Here is an 18554-nt window from a genome sequence, read left to right as displayed (position 1 = left end):
CATTTACCCACCAAGGGCCCTCTTCCTCCCTCACTGAATCCTGTAGGTGCGCCTGGAACGGATCCGCCAGGCAGAAAGTTTGGAGCAAGTGCGCAGTATCATGGATGAGGCGCCCCTGAGGGACGTCAGGGACATCCAGGACACCTGAGGGAGACTGCCTTTCCCCACATCTGAACTGAGAGGCCTGGGCTTTGCAGGTCTCAGGATAGAGGCTTGATCCCCTCCAAGCCCGGGCTTGAGGTGATGGGGCCTCCACTGCCCTGTCTGTGCAGCACCTCCTCCCAGGGGTGGCTGGCTTTCTGCTCCCGAGGATGACACCTGGGTGGGAGTCCCAGCCCCTTCCGGGCACCAGAGGTGCAGGCTTCACCCTGTGGCTTTTGGCTGCCATGCTGCCTCCTGGGTCCCAACCTTCTTGCCACTGGCCCCCTCCCAGCCGGACTAACAGCCTGTTATGGCACCATCCCTTTCGGAGGTACAGCCAAGCTGTAAGCGGTGGCTGGGCACCTCTGGCCTGTGGTAGCAGTCCCTCCATACGTGCACCTGGGACAGGCAGCTGCTTTCTGGACTGCATGACACTAAGATGCTTGTCCCCCCAGGGCCCCACCCAGGCCCCAAGATGCGCACGGAGGCAAGACCAGACTTTTCTGTCATTTATTTTCAATAAATAAGCAGCTCAGCTCAATCCGTCGCCTTGTCCCTGCAAGCCCCACGGGGTTGGGGAGGGGAGGTTTTACAAGAGCAGAAGGGAAGATGGGGTGTTGAGGGTGCAAAAGTGGAAGGGACCATCATGTTTATAAACAGAAAAATGTCAGGGAGTGGAGGGGAACATGGGAGTTTGTGCCACAGCTCTGGCTGAAGATGCATCACTATCAGGGTGGGGAAGAAGGGGCAAAAGGACTGGTTACTTCCTTCTTTCATCTTCTGGATCTGGAAGGAGAAAGGGGAGGATGAAGTGGAGTGAGGGGGGGGGCAGGAGGGGAGAGGTAACGTCCCTCTCAGGCTCTCTGTCCCCTCTCCCCTGGCACACTCACCTGGAGGGTTGCTGCAGCTCCCCCCCCACTCACCTGTGTCCCAGACCCCACTCCTCCCCAGCACTGCAGCCCAGGCAGCGGACAGCTCAGCGCCCAGCCAGCGCAGCGCAGCGCAGCCCAGCAGGCACCCTGCTGTCCGAGGCAGGGCGGCACTGACCGCACAGGGTGAGGGCAGCAGCCCACCCACTGGGAAGCGTGGCAGTGGCGGCAGCGGCTCCGGGTGGAGCAGCGAGCGCAAGTGACCTCGGATGCCACCGAGGGGGGGAGAGGAGGACGCGCGGGGGGGGGGGGGGGGGGGCACAGCAGCTGGGGGCGAGGGCGAGAAGGGGGCGATACCTGTGACACGGTTCAAAGAGATGGAGGAAGGGGAAACGGGTTATCCTATGGCCAGAGAGGACAGAGAGACAGAGTTACGGAGGGCAGAGGCGGGCGTGGAGGGCCAGAAAGGCTAAGGAGGCTGTGGACACCTGCAAAAGTGCAGGGGCGTGGGGGCCCGGGGCAGGGACGCTGGTCCTCTCAGGGCCAGAGCACCCTGCTGAAAAGGAAGGGGGGCGGGCACCTTCGCAGCGCAGAGGGAGGGCCTGTGGGGGGCCAGGGGCGAACATGGCTCAGAGGAGGGCTGAGGCTTACCCTCCAGGTAGTTCCGAGCAATGAACTTGAGGAGCTCATCGAGCCCAATGACTGGAAATGAGATCTTGAGGACCATAAGCCACTGGGTGAAGTCCAGGGCCCGGAGCTTGAAGATCATCTGCAAGGGCAGGTGGAGGTGGTGAGGACTGGTGTTCCTCTCTGGGAGGGGGCCAGGGTTCCGGCACCGCCCCCCTCAATCCTTCCTCCCTCCGTCTGCGTCCCCACCCACAGAGGCTCCCTGTGGTGTGAACAGTGGTCCCTGGCCCAGAGAAGGCTCACCGGCAGAGGGTCAACATAGAGGATGAGGAAGTGGAGGGACATGGAGAGGCAGATGGAGCCCAGCAGCCAGATGTTTACCCAGGGGGGCATCCGCAGGAGGGACTGGTTCTCAGACAGGCTGCAAAGGGCCGGGCAGAGGCCAGGGTGGGGGACAGCACAAGAAAGTGGTGGTGAGCAGAGCAAGGAAGGTGGAGGACACAGAGGCCCCTGGAAGGCGGCCGGGGTGGGTGGGCAGGCCTAACCTGTTGAGAGCGTTGCACATTTCGATGGTGACCAGCACGGACAAGGCCATGGTCATGGGCTCAGGGGCCTCAAAGATCTCACAGTCCACGCCCTCAAAATTAGGGTTTTCCTCATTGCACTGCATGAAGTGAGTCTGCAGGGGGAGGAGTGAGAAAGTGGCATCCCACAGAAGCCTCCATGCCTCCCTCCTGCTCCCCACCCTCCTCCTTCCTCTGTCCTCCCTACCAGCTGGCTGTAGGTGACATGAGGCCCGTCATCTGCATACATGAACCACCAGGCAGCAGCTCCCACAGTGGCTGCACCCACATAGCCTGTGGTAGAGAGAAGATGGAATTTGGGGTCCCAGCTGGGAAGACAGGAATTGTCAAGAGGGCTCATGGCCATCAACAGCTTGTTGAGGAAGAGGGCCCATGGGGTGTCTGTGCTAGGGGAACAGGTATCCCAGAAAGGGGGGTTAGTCCCAAGGGTTGGGAAGGGTGGGGCTCCCATCCTGCTCACCCCCAATTGCCATGTAGCGGAAGAAGAGCCAGCCACTGATGAGGGGCTCCTTGGGGCTCCGGGGGGGGCGGTCCATGATGTCTAGGTCTGGTGGGTTGAAGCCCAGGGCCGTGGCCGGGAGCCCGTCAGTCACCAAGTTCACCCACAGCAGCTGCACAGGGATCAGGGCCTCAGGCAGCCCCAGGGCGGCGGTCAGGAAGATGCTGCCAGAAGGAGGTGGTCACATGTCTGGCCTGGCCCTGGCCCTGTGGTCACCGGCCCCCCACCCCCACCCACCAGCCCTGGGTTCCTGCAGGGGCCTGCCCTGGCTGCTCACCAGACCACCTCGCCCACATTGGAGGAGATGAGGTAGCGGATGAACTGTTTCATGTTGTTGTAGATGGCACGGCCCTCCTCCACCGCAGCCACGATGGTGGAGAAGTTGTCATCGGCCAGCACCATCTCAGAAGCAGTCTTGGCCACGGCGGTGCCAGATCCCATGGCAATGCCGATCTCGGCCTTCTTCAGGGCAGGGGCGTCATTGACTCCATCACCTGTCTGAGGGCAGAATGAGAAGGTGGAGCATGGACTCTTGCACTTACCCCTCCTTGGGAGCTGATCCCCCTGCCCCCCTGCTCCTGAGACCCTCCCATCAAGGGGCTCTGGGCAGAAACTGCCCCTCACCCCACAGCCGCGCAGCCCCTCTGTCTGCTCACCATGGCTGTGATCTCATCGTAGGACTGCAGGTACTCCACAATCTTTGACTTGTGGGATGGCTCCACGCGGGCGAAGCAGCAGGCACGACGGCAGGCCTCCCGCTGCTCTGCCAGGGGCAGGTCGTCGAACTCCCGGCCTGTGTAGGCTCGGTCCGCCACCTCCTCATTCTCCCCGAAGATGCCGATCCGCCGGCAGATGGCAATGGCTGTGCCCTTGTTGTCGCCAGTGATCATGATGACGCGGATTCCGGCATCCCGGCAGAGCTGAATAGAGCCGGTGACTTCCTTTCGTGGTGGATCCAGCATGCCTACCACACCAACGAATGTCAGGTCCGTCTGAGGAGACAGCAGAGAGTGACGGGGTCAGGGAAGGACTTGGAAGTAAGCCAGGGAGGAAGCTCAGGGGGCTGGAGGTGGAGATGGGGAGAAAGCTGCCCCTGGCCTGGTGTGCACATCTCAGCTGGGTCCCATAGGACCAGGGGCAGGAGACACTCCGTGTTCACATGCATGCCTGCAGATCTGGCGCTGCCAGGCCCAGAGTAGATAGCGACCGCCTGTATTTCAAGGAAAGAACTGGAGCTTGGAGTTAGAGCAGTGATTTCTGCCTTCAGTGGGGCCACTTCCTGGGCCTACAATCCTGAGCAAATCCAGGCTACCTGCCGGGCCACTGGGTCCCATCTAGAAAAGGAAGTGGTGGACTTTGGTGCTATTTGGAAAGCCTGTCCACCATAAGATAAGGTGCTGGCACCAGAACGCAGGTCTATGCCCCGCTTCTCGTCTCAAGGGTGTCTCACTATGGAAACATGTAGCAGAACCAAGAATGGCCAGCTACCACCTGGGTCTCTGTTCTGGCTGCAAGTGCCTCACCTCATCCGGGACAAGTCCACGACCATAGGCAGAGCAGCCTTGGACTAGATGATTCCTGACACTCTTCCAGATTCTAAGTCCTTTCCTGGGACTCCAGGGCCCGTGACGCAATAGGAATGACATGGGTGGAGCAGGGGGGCGGCAGATGATTCTGAGGCAATGGGAGGCCCCTCGCTGCTCACCTCATATTCCATGAACCTGGCAGAGTCATCCAGAATCATCTCCTCTCGCTTCGGGGGGGTGTCCCGGGTGGCCAGGGCCAGGCAGCGCAGTGTGTCCCGCCCAGTGCCCCACTCCTTGATCACCGACAGGATCTTGTCCTTCACCGGCCCCGTCATCGGCACTCGAGTGGTGCCAACTCGCACATAGTTACAGCGGTCAATGACCCCCTCAGGGGCGCCCTAGGAGACCAAGAGAGCTTTCAGAGACTATGGTCTTTTTTCTGGGCCACAGTGACAGGGAGCAGGGATAGGAGAGGGCTCTGAGATTAGGAAGAAGAGGGGGACTGAGGCCCATTCTGATTTCTGACCTTAACAAACATCTTGTTGCCCACAGCAGCCCGGGATTTGGCTGGGGAGCAATAGACAGACATGGACTTTCTGTCCCGGGAGAACTCCAGGGTAAATTCCTTCTTCATTAGCTGGCGGATCACCTGGAAAAGAGGAGACAGAGAGGGAGAGGCCAGATGTGAAATTGGTAGGCTGAGAATGATGATGCTGTGCTAGAAGGGCAGAGTCCCAGACCCTGTAAAACACAGCCAAAGATGATCTAGGGGTCAGAGCAGACCCCAAGCCGAGTCTCAGACTGAAGCTTAGTCTGGTGCCTGTAGCACAAATAGAACTTTAAGACTGATGCTGCCACTTTCTTAGTGTCCAGCTTAAAGCGCAACAGAAACAGGATGGCACAATATGGCACTGTCTAGTGGAACTTTCAGGGTTGGCAGGAATGTTCTGTACTCTGAACTGCCCGGTAGGATGTAATTAAGCATGGTTATTCAAGATGGAAAATATGGCTAGTGCAGTTGAAGAAGTGAGTTTTTACTTTTATTTATTAATTTAAATTGGAAGAACTATATGAGAGCTCCTAGAGATGCATTATCAGACAATGCAGCCCAAGTGCCTGGCATGCAGTAATAAGCACTCCCCAAAAATGAATGAGATCCTTTTTTCATCAAATGTGTCAGAGGTGTTTCAAAATAAAACACGAACAAAAGTAACAATAAATAGAAGTTGACATTTATATTCTCATTTGTAAATTTCTTACACATATTCTCTACTGATATTTAGATCGTTTTCATTAATCTTGTCATATTAGGCAGCAATGAGCATCGTACATATGTAAAAAAAGAAAACAAAAGAATGAGCTATATGAAGAACATAATATACAAGAGGAGCTCAATATACACATTCAGTAAATATTAACAGTAGCATCCTAGAGAGGAGCAGAATGGGTTTGTTCATCTGGACAAGGGGAAGCACTGTGATGGGTGGCTTGTGATTTCTGTGCCCAGTGCCACCGCTTCCAGCTAGGGACACAACGGGAGAAGTGTCATCCAGGGAGGCTACAGCTAGGTGGCAGACGGCACATCCGTCCACGGGCAAGAGGTCCTGCCCCTGCCAGTGGCGTCCCAGCTTGGGGCCTGAGGCCCTTCCTGGCTGGACTGGGGGCCTCTGCTCCCCTGAGGTTCTCTGGTCCTTGCCTGTGCAATGTGACACAGGGCAAAGAGGGACCCTGTGGAAAGGAGCGCCCACACTCACCGAGTTGCAGGCATTGGCCCTCTCCACCTTTGAGAGGCTTCTCACGTCAGTGTTGAATACATTCATCTTCTCCACCAGGGTGGTGAGTGCGGTCTCGGTGGCCTCACCCACCTTCTCATAAACACCTTTGGTCTGGGAGGACAGAGGGGGAAGGGGAAGTAAGTGCCCTGTGCTCCCGGCCCCTTGCTTCCACCTTCCCCCTAGAACAGGAAGGGGGCCAGCCACTCCTTCCCCCTTCCACCCAGAAGAGGACTCAGTACAAGGTGTCTCCCTCCCATGTGGCCTTGGCCAGCTGGAAGAGGACAGAGAGGCTGCATCAGGAGTGAAGAAGTTACCTCATTGAAGTCCAAGGCGGAGTCATTGCAGAGGGCACAAATGGTGGCCAGCTCCACCAGCCCATCATACTGCCCTGACCGGACTGGCTTATCATTCTTCAAGCTGGTAGCAGGGTAGGGAGGAAGGAAGGAAAAGAGACAGGTAGAGAATAGAGACCAAGATGCAGAGAGGACTTGGGGAAAGCGTGAGGGACAGTCAGGGACGTGGCAACTGGCATGGAGAATAATCAGGGTGGGGGGGAGAGAGAACAAGGTCGGTGAAGGAAGAGGAGAGAGGAAGGAAGATAAAACGAGAGGGAGGCCCTCGGGAAAGCGGGGTGTGCATGTGTCTAGTGGAGGCACAAGGAGCTGAGGGAAGGGCTTCAGGGCACTTACACCTCTCCTTCTGGAGCGTAAGTGGAACCAGTGATAGAGAACTCGTTCAGGACACAGAGGTTTCCGTCCACCTTGTCAATGATAAACATCTGCAGGGAGAAGGACACGAGCACACATGTCTGGTTGTCACCATCCCTGACAGTTGGTACAGAGGAGAGGCTGGCATCCCGTCCCTCTCCCAACCACCCTTGTAGACTAACCAAGGCTCCCCACCACCTGCCTCCCTTCTCCTGCCACCCCCTGGCTGTCATTCTCCTTGTTCAGTGTTTTTTTTTTTTTTAAGATTTTATTTATTTATTCATGAGAGACACAGAGAGAGAGGCAGAGACACAGGCAGAGGGAGAAGCAGGCTCCATGCAGGGAGCCCAACATGGGACTCGATCCCGGGTCTCCAGGATCACACCCCAGGCGCTGAAGGCGGCACTAAACCGCTGGCCACCAGAGCTGCCCTTCTTGTTCGGTATTAATGGCTTCAAAACAGAAGTCATTAGTTTCTGAAGGCCACACTGGAGGCTCCTTTAGATGAGTTGGTAAAAGCAGGTGTGAGCAATAAGGTACACAAGAGCATGTGGCCCAGCTATAGCTCTAGCCACTCATGGCCAGGATCTTCCAGTTTTGCAGGAAGAGCCAGAAATTCAGGTTATTTTCCTGTGAAATCTCTTGACTTTCAAATGAGGGCAATCAATTCATTTTTAGGAACTGGTTGCAGAAGCCTGAGGTCTGGCTTTGAAGCCTGTGCTTTGGAAGGTCCCAGAGAGAAGCAGCCCATCCCAAACTGTAGCCAGTGGGGGGGGGGGGGGGGGGGGGCGGGTAGGGCTTAAGACAGGTTCCAAGAAGGACACCTGGGTGGCTCAGTGGTTGAGCATCTGCCTTTGGCTCAGGTTGTGATCCCGGGGTCCTGGGATCAAGGTCCTGGGATCAAGTCTCACATCGGGCTCCCTGCAGAGAGCCTGCTTCTCCCTCTGCCTATGTCTCTGCCTCTCTCTCTATCATAAATAATTAAAAATTAAAAAAAAAAGAAAGAAAAGGAAGGAAGAAAGGAAGATGAAAGAAAGAAAGAAAGAAAGAAAAAGAAAGAAAGAAAGAAAGAAGAAAGAAAGAAAGAAAGAAAGAAAGAAAGAAAGAAAGAAAGAAAGAAAGAAATTTCTTATTTTCTCTCTGACATGAGCATTTCCTTCCAATCATGAATGTAGGCAGTGGATCACATCGATATTAGCAAAACCCATAACTTTACCACCCATACGATCACAGATCCCTTCCTATCACACTGCACTGTTGCAAAGCCCTCAAAATTGCTCAGACCCACCGCTAGGTCTGCTACCGAATGCATTCGTGCAGAAGCATAAGTGTGATCACATCAGAAATTTGTTTTTAAAATATTTTGATAACTGTATCTCAATCACTGGTTTCCTCTGTAACCCAATGCATTTTTAAAAACAGAATCCTGTGTATTTTATTTTATGCATTTAAACTATTATATTGAGAAGAGGTCCAGACTGCTTGAGTCTGAGGCTCAGGAAAGATTAAGAGCCCTGGTTTAGGAAATGCTATTAAAGATTACTGTGGCCAAACTCCCCAGATCCTGCCATGGAGGGCCATTCTGAGGGCAGGGGGTGGGGGACCCCAGTCATCTTTTTCACAGCTGGCAGGGTGGCAATCTATACCTGCCCTCTGTACATTTATTTCCCTGGCCAGAAGCAGAAGCTGCCAGTGATGAAGCGCTAACCCCATCTTTGGAGGGCTTATTTCCCCTCAAAGGCAGTTTTTGGAGTGGGAGTCTCCCACACATTCCCTGACCTTGCAGACAGACATCTGGTTGGTGGTGAGGGTGCCCGTCTTGTCAGAACAGATGACAGAAGTGCAGCCCAGAGTCTCTACAGAGGGCAAGCTCCTCACGATGGCATTTTTCTTTGCCATCCGCCGGGTGCCCAGGGCCAGACAGGTGGTAATGACTGCAGGAAGGCCTGTGGGGGAGGAAGGAGAAGGAGTGAGGGGTCAGTGATGGGGGAGGACCACAGCCCCCCAAGGAAATTGAGTCCTGATCCCTGGAACTTGAAAAAGTTACCCTGCTTGCAAAAGGGGCCTTTGCAGGTCAGATTAGCCAGTGGGAGATGAAAGGGAGCTTGCCGTACCTTCTGGGATTGCGGCCACAGCCAAGGCCACAGCAATTTTAAAGTAGTAGATGGCCCCACGGATCCAGGAGCCCCCGTGGACGGGGTCATTGAAGTGGCCGATGTTGATGAGCCAGACGGCCACACAGATAAGGGAGATGACCTTGGAAAGTTGCTCCCCAAACTCATCGAGCTTCTGCTGCAGAGGGGTCTTATCCTGTTCTGTGGCTGCCATTTGGTCTCGGATCTTCCCAATCTCGGTGCTCACACCAGTGGTGGCCACGATGCCCAAGGCCTTGCCAGCAGCAATGTTGGTACCCTGAAAGGGCAAGCAAGAGGCAAGGACTCAGGCGAGAGGCAGCCCTCACTCGGCACCCTCCTGATGGCAGGGCTCATCTCTCCTCGCACTGCCACGTCTCTCCCACACCAGGGCCTCTGGCTCGAGCGCATGACAGCTGGCCCTGCATGGCTCACCGAGAAAAGCATGTTCTTCTTATCCTGGTTGACAGCTCGGGGGTCAGGGACGGGGTCTGTGTGTTTGATGACGGACACGGACTCGCCTGTGGGGAAGGAGCCAAGAGGTTTCCAGATGACATCATGTCCTCCTCCCATCCTTCCCACCCCTAACTCGCCCTGCTTGGCAGGACAGAGCCTGGTAAGGACCAAGCTGCAGTCCTGGAGGAAGGCTGAACACTGGAAAAGCCACTGGAGGCAGATAGGAAATCCATATTTTTACTTACAGTAAAAAGACCTTGACCTGAGCCTCAGCCTGACCACTTAAAAGCTGTGTAATTTGGGATCACTTAACCTCTGGTCTCTGTAAAATGGGGATGATACTATATAGTCTCCAGAACCAAGTCTTGGTGAAAGTCAAAGAAGCTGACATATGTGAAGAGGTGGGGTCAAGGGCAGAGCTGCCTCTTTCCCTACATTGGGCAGGGGCTCAGGCAGCTGCCCCACACCGGTCGAGCCTTGCCTTTTTGGACCACAGGGAATGCTCGCTGGCTCTTCACCCTCTCTCTCCCAGCAGATAACCAGAAGCAGCTGTGGTTTTAAGTGCATCCAGACCCTCCATCTTGTCCTAGAATCTATGGTTCCTCACTTGGGGGCTTTTGAAGCAACAGGACAGGTCTCTGGGTGTCTGAATGTCCATGGGGAAGGATGGGGTCGATGACCATGTGGAGAATGGGCACAAATGTCCCACCCTCTCCCATGACCCCTTTTGTTTCAGGCTTGCCATGATGAATGAAGCTGAGCCATGCTGACATCACTGTTGCTACAGAGCCAGGAGCGGGCCATGTGGCTGGCTATTCTTTTTTATCCACCTAGAGTTTCATCCTTGTGTGGCAGTCAGCTCCCCACTTCATCCCCACACCCCCTTGAAGCATCCTCCCACCCCTGGCCCACCAGACCTGTCAGGATGGACTGGTCCACCCGGAGGGTGGTGGACTTGATGGACAGGATGCGGATATCTGCAGGGACTTTGTCCCCCACTGTGGAGAGAGTAAACGAGAGTCAAGTCAGTTGAGAAAGCAGTTTTCTTCCTTTCCAATTAAAGCCCAACCTCTGTCTGACAACCTCACCTCGTCCTCAGGTCACCAGGGTTGGCTGCCCGTCATGGGCTTGAGTCAGGCCCTTGGCATGGGCTCCTGTAGCTCCAGCAAGCATCCCCCTCTCAGCACTTATTCCAACTGCCCCCTCGTTGCTTTCTCTCCCCCTCCCTAAACCCTGGGGCAATGAGCCTGTGAGAGGGCCCTGCGCACTGCCTGGCACACAGCATGTGCTCAATAAACGTACGCTGAATGGCTGAAGGGAAAATTAGGAACCATCCAGTTGTGTAATGAGACAGCAAAACCAAGAGGGAAACAAGAGAGAGAAAGATGGAGAGAGAAGAGCAAGAAAAGAACGAAAGGAGACTGAATTTGAAAGACACGCCTGGAGGGGGAGAGTAGGTCGTGGAATCACAGACGGGGGCGGGAGGGGGACAGGAAGACACAGGAAGAAACAGGAGAAGTTATGAGAATCGAGAAAAGCAGTGTCCAGTAGGACAGAAGGCAGAGCAAAGGAAAGGGTAAGAAGGGCAGAAGCAGAAGGAGAGGGGAGGCACAGGGGCAGAGGGTGCAGGTCCAACAGAGCCTGGTGAAAACCACCTGTCAGACCCCTGCCAGGCCCCGGTCTGTGCACCTGAAGGAAGGCAGGAAGCCACAGCGAGTGAGTGAGCCGGGGAGATGGGCAGGATGGAGAGAAGGGGAGGTCTGCAGGGAACAAGGAACGGCAGGGCAGGAGGGAGCCAAGCCAGAGTGGGGGCAGAGCACAGGAGATGCACGGGAGAGGGTCAATACAGGAGACCCCCCTGCAGAGGGGCTGACAAGGCGGATGATGCCCCCCTGGAACTTCAGGGCTTTCCACTGCTTCGGCCTAGTGCCCCCTGTTCCAATGGGGGATACTGGGGACAGGGCTGGTTGGGCTGCTTTCTTTTCCCTGTTTTTAAGGTTCCTCCTCCTATGTCAGAGGAAGCTGACAGAAGAGGGAGGAGGTCGGCAAAGGAGTTGGGCGGGACACCCTGTCACCCAAGCCCAAGCGATATTTATAGACATTCATGGCGCTGACTCCAAACTGTCACCGTGGCAGGACGGCCCTGTGATGGTGCCCCGGGGTCCTCAGCCTGCCCCCCCCTCCCTAGGCTTCCTGAGGTACAACTGGGGAGTCTAGTGGAGGGAAGCAGGCCTAGATCCTTTCCCCTCTGCCAGGGGCCTGAAGATGTGGGAAGGCCTGCACAAGGCAAATATAAAAACCGCTGAAGGGGGCAGAATCCCAGTAATCTTAGCCACCCGGCCCCCACCCCTCCCTGGTCAGGCATTAAGTGTCCCTCACTGGAGAGGCGGGGCCCCTCCTTGAGCTCCCCTCCTCCCAGGTCCCGTGTTCCCTGCTGGGGCCTGAGTTTCCCTTACATGGTTGGGGGCTTGAGCCTTCGGCCCCCCTCCTCCCTTCTACCCTCACTCCTTCCCCTTCAAGAGGCCTCAAGGGCACCAAGAGGTCAAGATTTAAAGCTGACCAAGCTTGTGGGTGGGTGGAAGGAGAGAGAAGCCAGGCCTCGGGAGGGGGGTGGAGATGGGGCCATTGGCAGTGACTAGGTTCCACCTGTTGCTTGCAAGTGCTGGGTGAGAGGAGGGGGAGCAGGGGGTCCGCCTGGAGCGTCAGGGACAGGACTGGCTGTTCCTGCTGAGACTCCGACAGGGAGGGGTGCTATAGCCACGGTGCCCTGGGGTGACCTCCTGAGGAGTCTGAGAAGTAGAAGCAAAGACTCCACCTTCCCAGCTACCTCCTGGACAGCAGGATCAGGGGCCCCCACCCTCACCATATGCATCCTCTCGGCCTCAAAGTCAAGACTTCCCTTCCTGGACCACTCATTCCCATCACTCACCAGCCACCTCCACAATGTCCCCAGGGACAATGTCCCGAGCCTTGATCCTTTGCACTGACTTGCGGTCAGCCCGGTACACTTTTCCCATCTCAGGTTCATATTCCTTCAGAGCCTCGATGGCATTCTCTGCATTTCGCTCCTGGAGGGGCAGGGTGGAAGAGAGAAGGGTCATCGGAGGGAGGAAGGTTAGGGAATGGGAGGGGACTGGGTGGGGAGAGTTAGGAGGGGCAGGGGGCCAGAGTCCTGGGGAAAGAGGGACATTACAGAGGAAGAGGCAGGTCATGCAGTAGTGGCTCCTGGCATAGGAGTAGACAAAGTCTACGTGAGGGTAGGTGTCTGTGTTGAGGAAATTGTCATTTATGGCTGAAGACAGGTAAGGAGGCTCAGGGGAGAGAGGAAAAGAGAATCAGAAAGCAAAGGACAGGAAAAGTAGAGGGTGGTAAGGGAAGAGAAGGAAAAGCAAGCTAGCATTTATTGACCTGCTACTATATGCCAGGTGCAGGGCTGGGCACGCCACATGCATCACTCTGTTCCATCTCAGCACAACTCAGGGACAGGATTATTAGCCCCATTTTATGGATGAGGACACTGAGGCTGAGAGAGGTGAAGGAACCTGCCTGGGTTATGAAGCCAGCAAATGACAGTGGGAACACCAGTCTCCCATCTCTTTCCTGCACTCCATCCCCTTTCCAAACTGGGCATTAGAGACAGGGAACAAGGCAAGTCCAGAGGAAGTGACGGAGGAGGAGGAGACTGGGAGGAAGACAGTGAGGCGGGGTCATGGCTAACCTGCCAAACCCCTACAATGGCGTTGGCGATGAGGATCAAGAGGATGACAAAGGGTTCCACAAAGGCAGTGATGGTCTCTTCGCCTTCCTCGAACCAGGCCAGCACCTAGGGAGCAGGGAAATGGAGACTAACGGTAACAAAACCCCTCAAACATATAGTGAGGGTGAGTGTGCGTGCAGGAGCAAATGGGGCTGGGCATCTTGGGGATACTGCAGCCCCTCATCAGTCTGAGGTCCTACACACTCCACAGGAGCGCTGCCCCTGCTCTCAGGCAACAGGAACTGGCAGGTGTAGACATGCACAACTCCGGGTTTAACTGGGAATGCTTTCAGGTTTTCCCTGGCTGGGCTGTTGGCCTGTAAACAAAGCTCACGGGCCACCCAGGCCAACGGTCCCCTACAGCCACATCCATCCCACGGGAGCCAAAACTCCGCAGGGAAAACCCTGTGGTCCTTGCAGACACGGCCTGCCCCCCCCCCCCACAGCCCTCCCCAACAGCAAGGGAAGCTCCAATTTCATGAGGGAACAGGAGGGGGGATAGTGTTACGGGGCCTCCTGTACACACCCCACCCCAGCTGTTGCCACTGCCAAGCAACAGCCACAGGCAAATGTCAAGGAGCAAATCTGAGAAGGGAGAAGGGAGGCCCTGCCAGCTAGTACTCAGAGGCCCACAGGGCCTCCGTGAAGGAGACCAGGGGACAGGGAAACTTCTTTGCCCCCAGCCTTATCTTCTGGTGGGACTAAGATGTTAAGGAAGAAACTCCAGAAGGCAGGCGGTCTGCTGGGGTGGTGGGTGCTGGTGGGGGGTGGGTGGGGGTGGCCTCAGGGGCCAGAGAGGTGGTGGCCTTGCGGCTGCGAGGGATCCAGAGAGGGCTTGCAAGGTCAGGCCGGGTGGGTGAGGAGGGGCTCCCGGAGCCCTAGCGTTGACGGGCAGCAGGCATCAAAGCCCGGGGCCAGCGGAGGGGTCCGGCCGGCCGGCCCTCGGGTGCACTCAGAGGCACCCTCACACCAGCAGCTCTTTCCCGCCTCTGGGAGGGAGTCTCTGCGGAAACCAATCAGCGTCAGGAGGGAGGGGCGGGGGCACCAGGAGGCTCGGGGATTGGTGGAGCGGCTGCGCGCCTCGGGGCATGCCGGGAGTGCTGGTGCTTGAGCGCCACAGAGCCAGAGCGGGAGCCGGAGCCGGGGAGCCCGGCGCTTGGGGGGTAACCCGAGCCCTCGAAGCCCTTGAGGCTGCGGGGGTGGCTTAGCTTCAGTGTTTTGGCTGAGAACACCCTTAAAGCTTAAAATAAAACCTGCCTGTGGGGTGTGGAGGAGGACCGAGGCGTGCGCATCAGCGCCCCTCCCTGCCCCCTCAGTTCTGGTGTAGGGGAGAGGATGGTGAGGACTTGGACCCGAGGAGCCGAGGAACCGGAGCGCCCCCGACCCACACCTCAGCCCACCCCCAGATGCCTGCCCAAACTTACGAAGGAAATGCAGGCGGCCAGGAGAAGGATCCGCACCAGGAGGTCTTCAAACTGCTCTATCACCAACTCCCACAGGGTCTTCCCTGGGGGAACAGGCAGGGGAGGGCCCCCCCGGGGGTGGGGTTAAGGTCTGGAGGATGAATGGCTCGGACTCTAAGGGCAGGCTGGGATCCAGGGACCAACAGTGGCCTGACTTCCAGCCTGAGCAGGAAGGTTCTAGGGGGATGAGCAGGCCGCCTGGCACTGAGAGGAGGCTGAGGGGGCTCGCCGGGAGTCCCGAAACGGGCTCCACAAAGTGGTGGTGGGCAGTTAGTTGCTCAAGGACTGGAGGCCTCTGGGAGAAAGTGCCTGGAAACTCCTGCCCCCAGCCAGACTCTAACCTTTGGAGAGGGTATTTGCCCCGGGAGTCAGTAGGGAGAAGGTGGGGATAAAGGAGTGGGCACAGGGGCTGGGGGGCGGGGGCTGGTCATTAAGAGAGCTCAGGGATTCCAGTAACTTACCTTCCTCAGCAGGGAGCTCTACCCAGGAAAAAGAAGAAAAGGACATATTCATTTGGGGTTCAGTCTAATGCCCCCCACACCCAGGATTCTGGCTAAGGTAAGAGAATCAGGCTACCTAAAGGGCATCTGAGGTTCACCAAGGTCATCCCATGAAACCTCCCAAAACTCTCTCAGGCACTCTGTTTTGTCAGAATCCCCTGCAGTCACTGGACCATGGCCCAGCTCTTCCCTGAGGTACTCTGGAGGGAGAGACTCCAGTGTGTGTGAGTGTGTGTATGTGTCCGTCTGTGTTGTGAGGGAGCAAGAGGGCGTTACTAGCCTCTCCTCCAAGAGACACTTACCATTGGGGCCGTATTTCTCCAGATGCCGCTTCACTTGGTCCGGGCTAAGGCCTGTAGTCTCGCTCACCCCAAAATAGGCCAAACATTCTTCTGTGGTCTTGGAGTGTGCAGCCTCCATTGTGCTCCCTTCCTGGGGGCCAGGGGGCGGTGTGCTCCTTCTGGGGGGGTCCTCACGCTTTGGGGGCCTTCCTCAGTGTCCACCTGCCTGTTTGCCTGGGTTTCTTGCTTTTCTCTCCTGCCCCCCCCCCAGGTTTTTCTTCCTTCCACAAAGCTCTGACCCCCGTCCCACTTGCAGCAGCCGGCCACCTCCCCAACCCCCAGCTGGTCCTTATGAGGGAGTAGGGGGGGACCAGCCTCCCCCCCCCCCCCAGATCAGGGATTGGCTGGCTAAGACTCCGGCAGGAGGGGTCAGAAGAAAGATATTTCTGCTGACAGAGGGGGAACAGTGGGGCTGCAGCCTGAGATGTCACTCATGAGGGAAGCTAAGGTGGCCCCAGCCTCAGGGAAGGGGGGCAGGGAGAGACTTCACTTTCTGTCTTTTGCTGACCCCTCCCTCAATTGCCCAGACTTCCTCAGTTGTACCGAATTTCCTGGTCCAAACTCATCCCTGAAGTTCTCCACTTCTACTCTCAGGCCTCCACCTTTCTCCTTTCCTGATCCCCTCCCGTCCTACCCACTCTCAACCTGTTTCTATTGCCACAGTCTCCTTCCTCACTCAGTCTGCTGAAAGGGCAGCAGATACTCCAGCCTTCAGGGGACTGGAGAGGGGAACAACATCCTTTGGGGGCCAGAGGAAATGGCTCTAGAGGGACAAGGGGAAGTAGGGAGGGGAGAGGGTCAAGGCGACAGGGCAGAAGACGGTAACCCTACCCTCGGGAGGGGTTGCTGCAGCCATCAACAAGGGATTTAGTGTCCAAGCCCTGGTGAGCAAAGCCAGGACTGCCTGTCTCTCCCCCAAACACCCCCCCTCCCCATCGCTCTAACTCAGCCTCTGGAAATGTAGCCTTGGGGGGCCCCCTTCCCTGACAGGGAATCCCCCCCCCCAAGAAAATGGGATACCCAGGCAGCTAGGTAATCCAGGAGGCCACAAAATGTGCTGATGGTGAGGGGGAGGGATGAATGTTTCAGGATGGTGCCAAGAGTCCCTCCAAGTGTTGGAATGAGGGTCCCCTCAGCCTCTACTGTGCTCTTTAACTCAAGGGGTTCACATGGCAGATCCCAGATGGTGTGTAGTCCGCACTCCGCCCTGGCTCTGAAGTGTTTCCTTCAGGGGAGAGAGGATGGCAGCTGCATGCTCAGGTGCTGGGCGTATAACCTCCAGGAAGAGGCGCGAGGGAAGAAGCGTCAAGGTCAGGGGGCTGAGAAGCTGCACAGAGCAGACAGACGCTCCAGACCAAAGGAGTGGGGAGGGGCAGACTTATGAGGACAGGTCTAGGGGAAATAAGGACAGAATCGGACTGGGGAAACCGAGACAGGGCTGCCAGGGTCAGAGGGAAGTCTGAGGAGCAGTGGGAAAAGGGACAGCAGGAAGCTGGCAGGCAGCAGCCAGGTGGGTGGGGGCCCAGGGCTGGGTGCAAAGCCACAAGTTGTTGCTGAGCGGCTGGCCTTGGTGTCAGCTTCCTTGTAGAAGCAGCTGCTCTGAGCCCCCCACCCCCACCCCCGCTCCTGGATGGGGGCGTCTTGGTTACTAACAGTGCAGCTGCTGGAGGAGCGAGCAGACAGAGGATAGCCTGCACCGGGGGCAGGGGAGGAAAGGAGGGCAGAGAGAGGAGAGCCTCTCAATGAGAGTTAGTGGTGGAAGGTCCAGGAGGGGACGAAGGAGCCTTGAGCCCTTCCTGTGGCCAGGCCTCTGGCTTCCTGAGATGGACAGTCAGGAGTGTGGGCCACTGAAAGGGTTCTCCAAGCAGCTCCCCCCTGCCTGCCCCCAGCACTCAGGTTCCTAAGCAGAGGATGGCAGGCAGACAGTGGGAAAAGGAAAGGCCAGCCCCACTTCTGGGGGAGCAGGCAGGCCAGGAGGGAGACATTTAAGGACTTAGCCTCCTGCACTTATCCCTTCCTCTGCGCACTTATCCCTTCCTCTGCGTGGACTTGGAGGGGAGGGGAGGGGAGCCTCCGGGTGAGGTGAGGACACGGTACTCCTTCCCTGCCCCTTTTCATGGTTCCCATGAACCCCTCCCTTGAGCTGTGACCTGAGGAGGGGGGGTCCTCAGACAAGGAGATCCCATCCCCAGGCACCTCCATCTGGCCCAGCACCCCCCTTATTAGGCCAGAGTCAGGCTCAGCATGGGCCAAGCCTTTTCGTGCTCTCTGGCTTCTCCCCGCCACCACCTGGAGGAGTGACAGGGGCACGGTCCGAAAGGAGCAGGAATGCCCAAACATGGAGAAGGGGGAGAAGACTGGAGGGATCCAGGCTTCAGGGGAGCTGAGAGCAGGAGGCTGAGGACAAGACACTGCTGCCAGTGGGGGGCCCTCTAAGGTGACCCCATCCCCCACCCCCAACTTCCAGAGGGGAAGCTGAAGCCAGAGAGGGAGAAACAAAAGGCTGGCGGCTGGGGAGGCTGGGGGTGTGGACTGCGGTGGAGGACCAGTGTCTTACTGGTTCTCTTGGATTCCTCCCCCCCCCCCCCCCCGGGGGGGGGGGTCTCCAAGCCCACAGTGGGAGTGTTCCTCCCCTCCTAGGAGGGCTGAAGCTGGGAATGGGAGAGGCCTGGTTCTGAAGGACAGGGACACAGAGCCTGGCTGGTCTCTGGCTGGTCCCAAACTTCATCTCAACCCCATCCTTAAAGCAAAGCTGAGAGGGAAACAGTCTCTTAGGCTTCTCCAGCCAAGACATGCAAACTTTGGGGTGGGGGGTTGCTCCTTGGCCCCCTCCCCCAGCCAACTTCAGAAGGCAAGTCCCTGAAGCTGGCAGGGTTTAGGGGGAGGGGGAGCCCTGCAGCACCAGTTGCTGCTAGATTAGGAGGGGATCAGTTCCTGCTTACCCTGGGGTGCCACAGCCTTCACTCACCACCTCCTTTTCCAGAACACAGCACCTAGATCCCCAAACCATCCCCTCCTTTGCAAGGCCAATTCTATCCCCAGTCTCCTGAGGTCAAGGTTTGGGGGAGCCCCAGGAATTAGACAAAATTGGGAGAGCCAGCCGGCTTCCCCCAGCTAGCCCCCAGCCTGGGTGGCCTGTGAGCCCAGCTGTCTCCTGTCCATCTCCCAACAGGACAC

At 57.0% G+C, this 18554-nt stretch overlaps 2 protein-coding genes across 3 annotated transcripts in view; one reads left to right on the top strand and one right to left on the bottom strand.

Moving 5' to 3' along the window:
- Window positions 1-682, top strand: part of RABEP2 (rabaptin, RAB GTPase binding effector protein 2) — a 13366-nt gene extending 12684 nt beyond the window's left edge. Inside the window, exon 13 of the mRNA XM_026011084.2 lies at window positions 47-682. Within this exon, the coding sequence (XP_025866869.2) occupies window positions 47-148 (102 nt within the window). The 3' untranslated portion in view covers window positions 149-682. The remainder of the gene's footprint in view (window positions 1-46) is intronic.
- ATP2A1 (ATPase sarcoplasmic/endoplasmic reticulum Ca2+ transporting 1) lies at window positions 638-18554 on the bottom strand. 2 transcript variants are annotated; one of them, XM_072753577.1, is made up of 23 exons: window positions 15339-15744; window positions 14998-15015; window positions 14498-14580; window positions 13035-13139; window positions 12246-12384; window positions 10234-10314; window positions 9296-9381; window positions 8843-9140; window positions 8508-8674; window positions 6711-6799; window positions 6336-6438; window positions 6001-6132; window positions 4773-4895; window positions 4426-4644; window positions 3377-3712; window positions 2998-3218; window positions 2682-2884; window positions 2409-2494; window positions 2183-2316; window positions 1941-2058; window positions 1662-1779; window positions 1368-1412; window positions 638-927 (listed from the first exon to the last, which is right to left on the bottom strand). In XM_072753577.1, exons 1-22 carry the CDS (start codon window positions 15454-15456, stop codon window positions 1408-1410), a joined length of 2982 nt encoding a protein of 993 aa, XP_072609678.1. In that variant the 5' UTR covers window positions 15457-15744; the 3' UTR covers window positions 638-927; window positions 1368-1407. The 2 variants fall into 2 exon arrangements, with proteins under 2 accessions (XP_072609678.1, XP_072609679.1); XM_072753578.1 differs by lacking the exon at window positions 14998-15015 and having other exon boundaries at window positions 15317-18554.

This window comes from Vulpes vulpes, chromosome 3 (assembly GCF_048418805.1).
Source record: "Vulpes vulpes isolate BD-2025 chromosome 3, VulVul3, whole genome shotgun sequence".
NCBI lineage: Eukaryota > Metazoa > Chordata > Mammalia > Carnivora > Canidae > Vulpes > Vulpes vulpes.
The sequence above is the reverse complement of the archived record's forward strand: the minus strand, read 5'-3'. Positions and strand labels throughout refer to the sequence as shown.

Bases quoted from the DNA above. Each gene is read 5' to 3' on its own strand.
- ATP2A1 (XM_072753577.1), bottom strand. From the start codon at position 15,456: ATGGAGGCTGCACACTCCAAGACCACAGAAGAATGTTTGGCCTATTTT. The intron at 6,133-6,335 runs GTAACTTCTTCA...CTGTCCTCCCAG, and splicing joins CCGCCTTGGACTTCAATGAG to ACCAAAGGTGTTTATGAGAA. The intron at 4,896-6,000 runs GTGAGTGTGGGC...CCTCTTTTCCAG, and splicing joins GGGCCAATGCCTGCAACTCG to GTGATCCGCCAGCTAATGAA.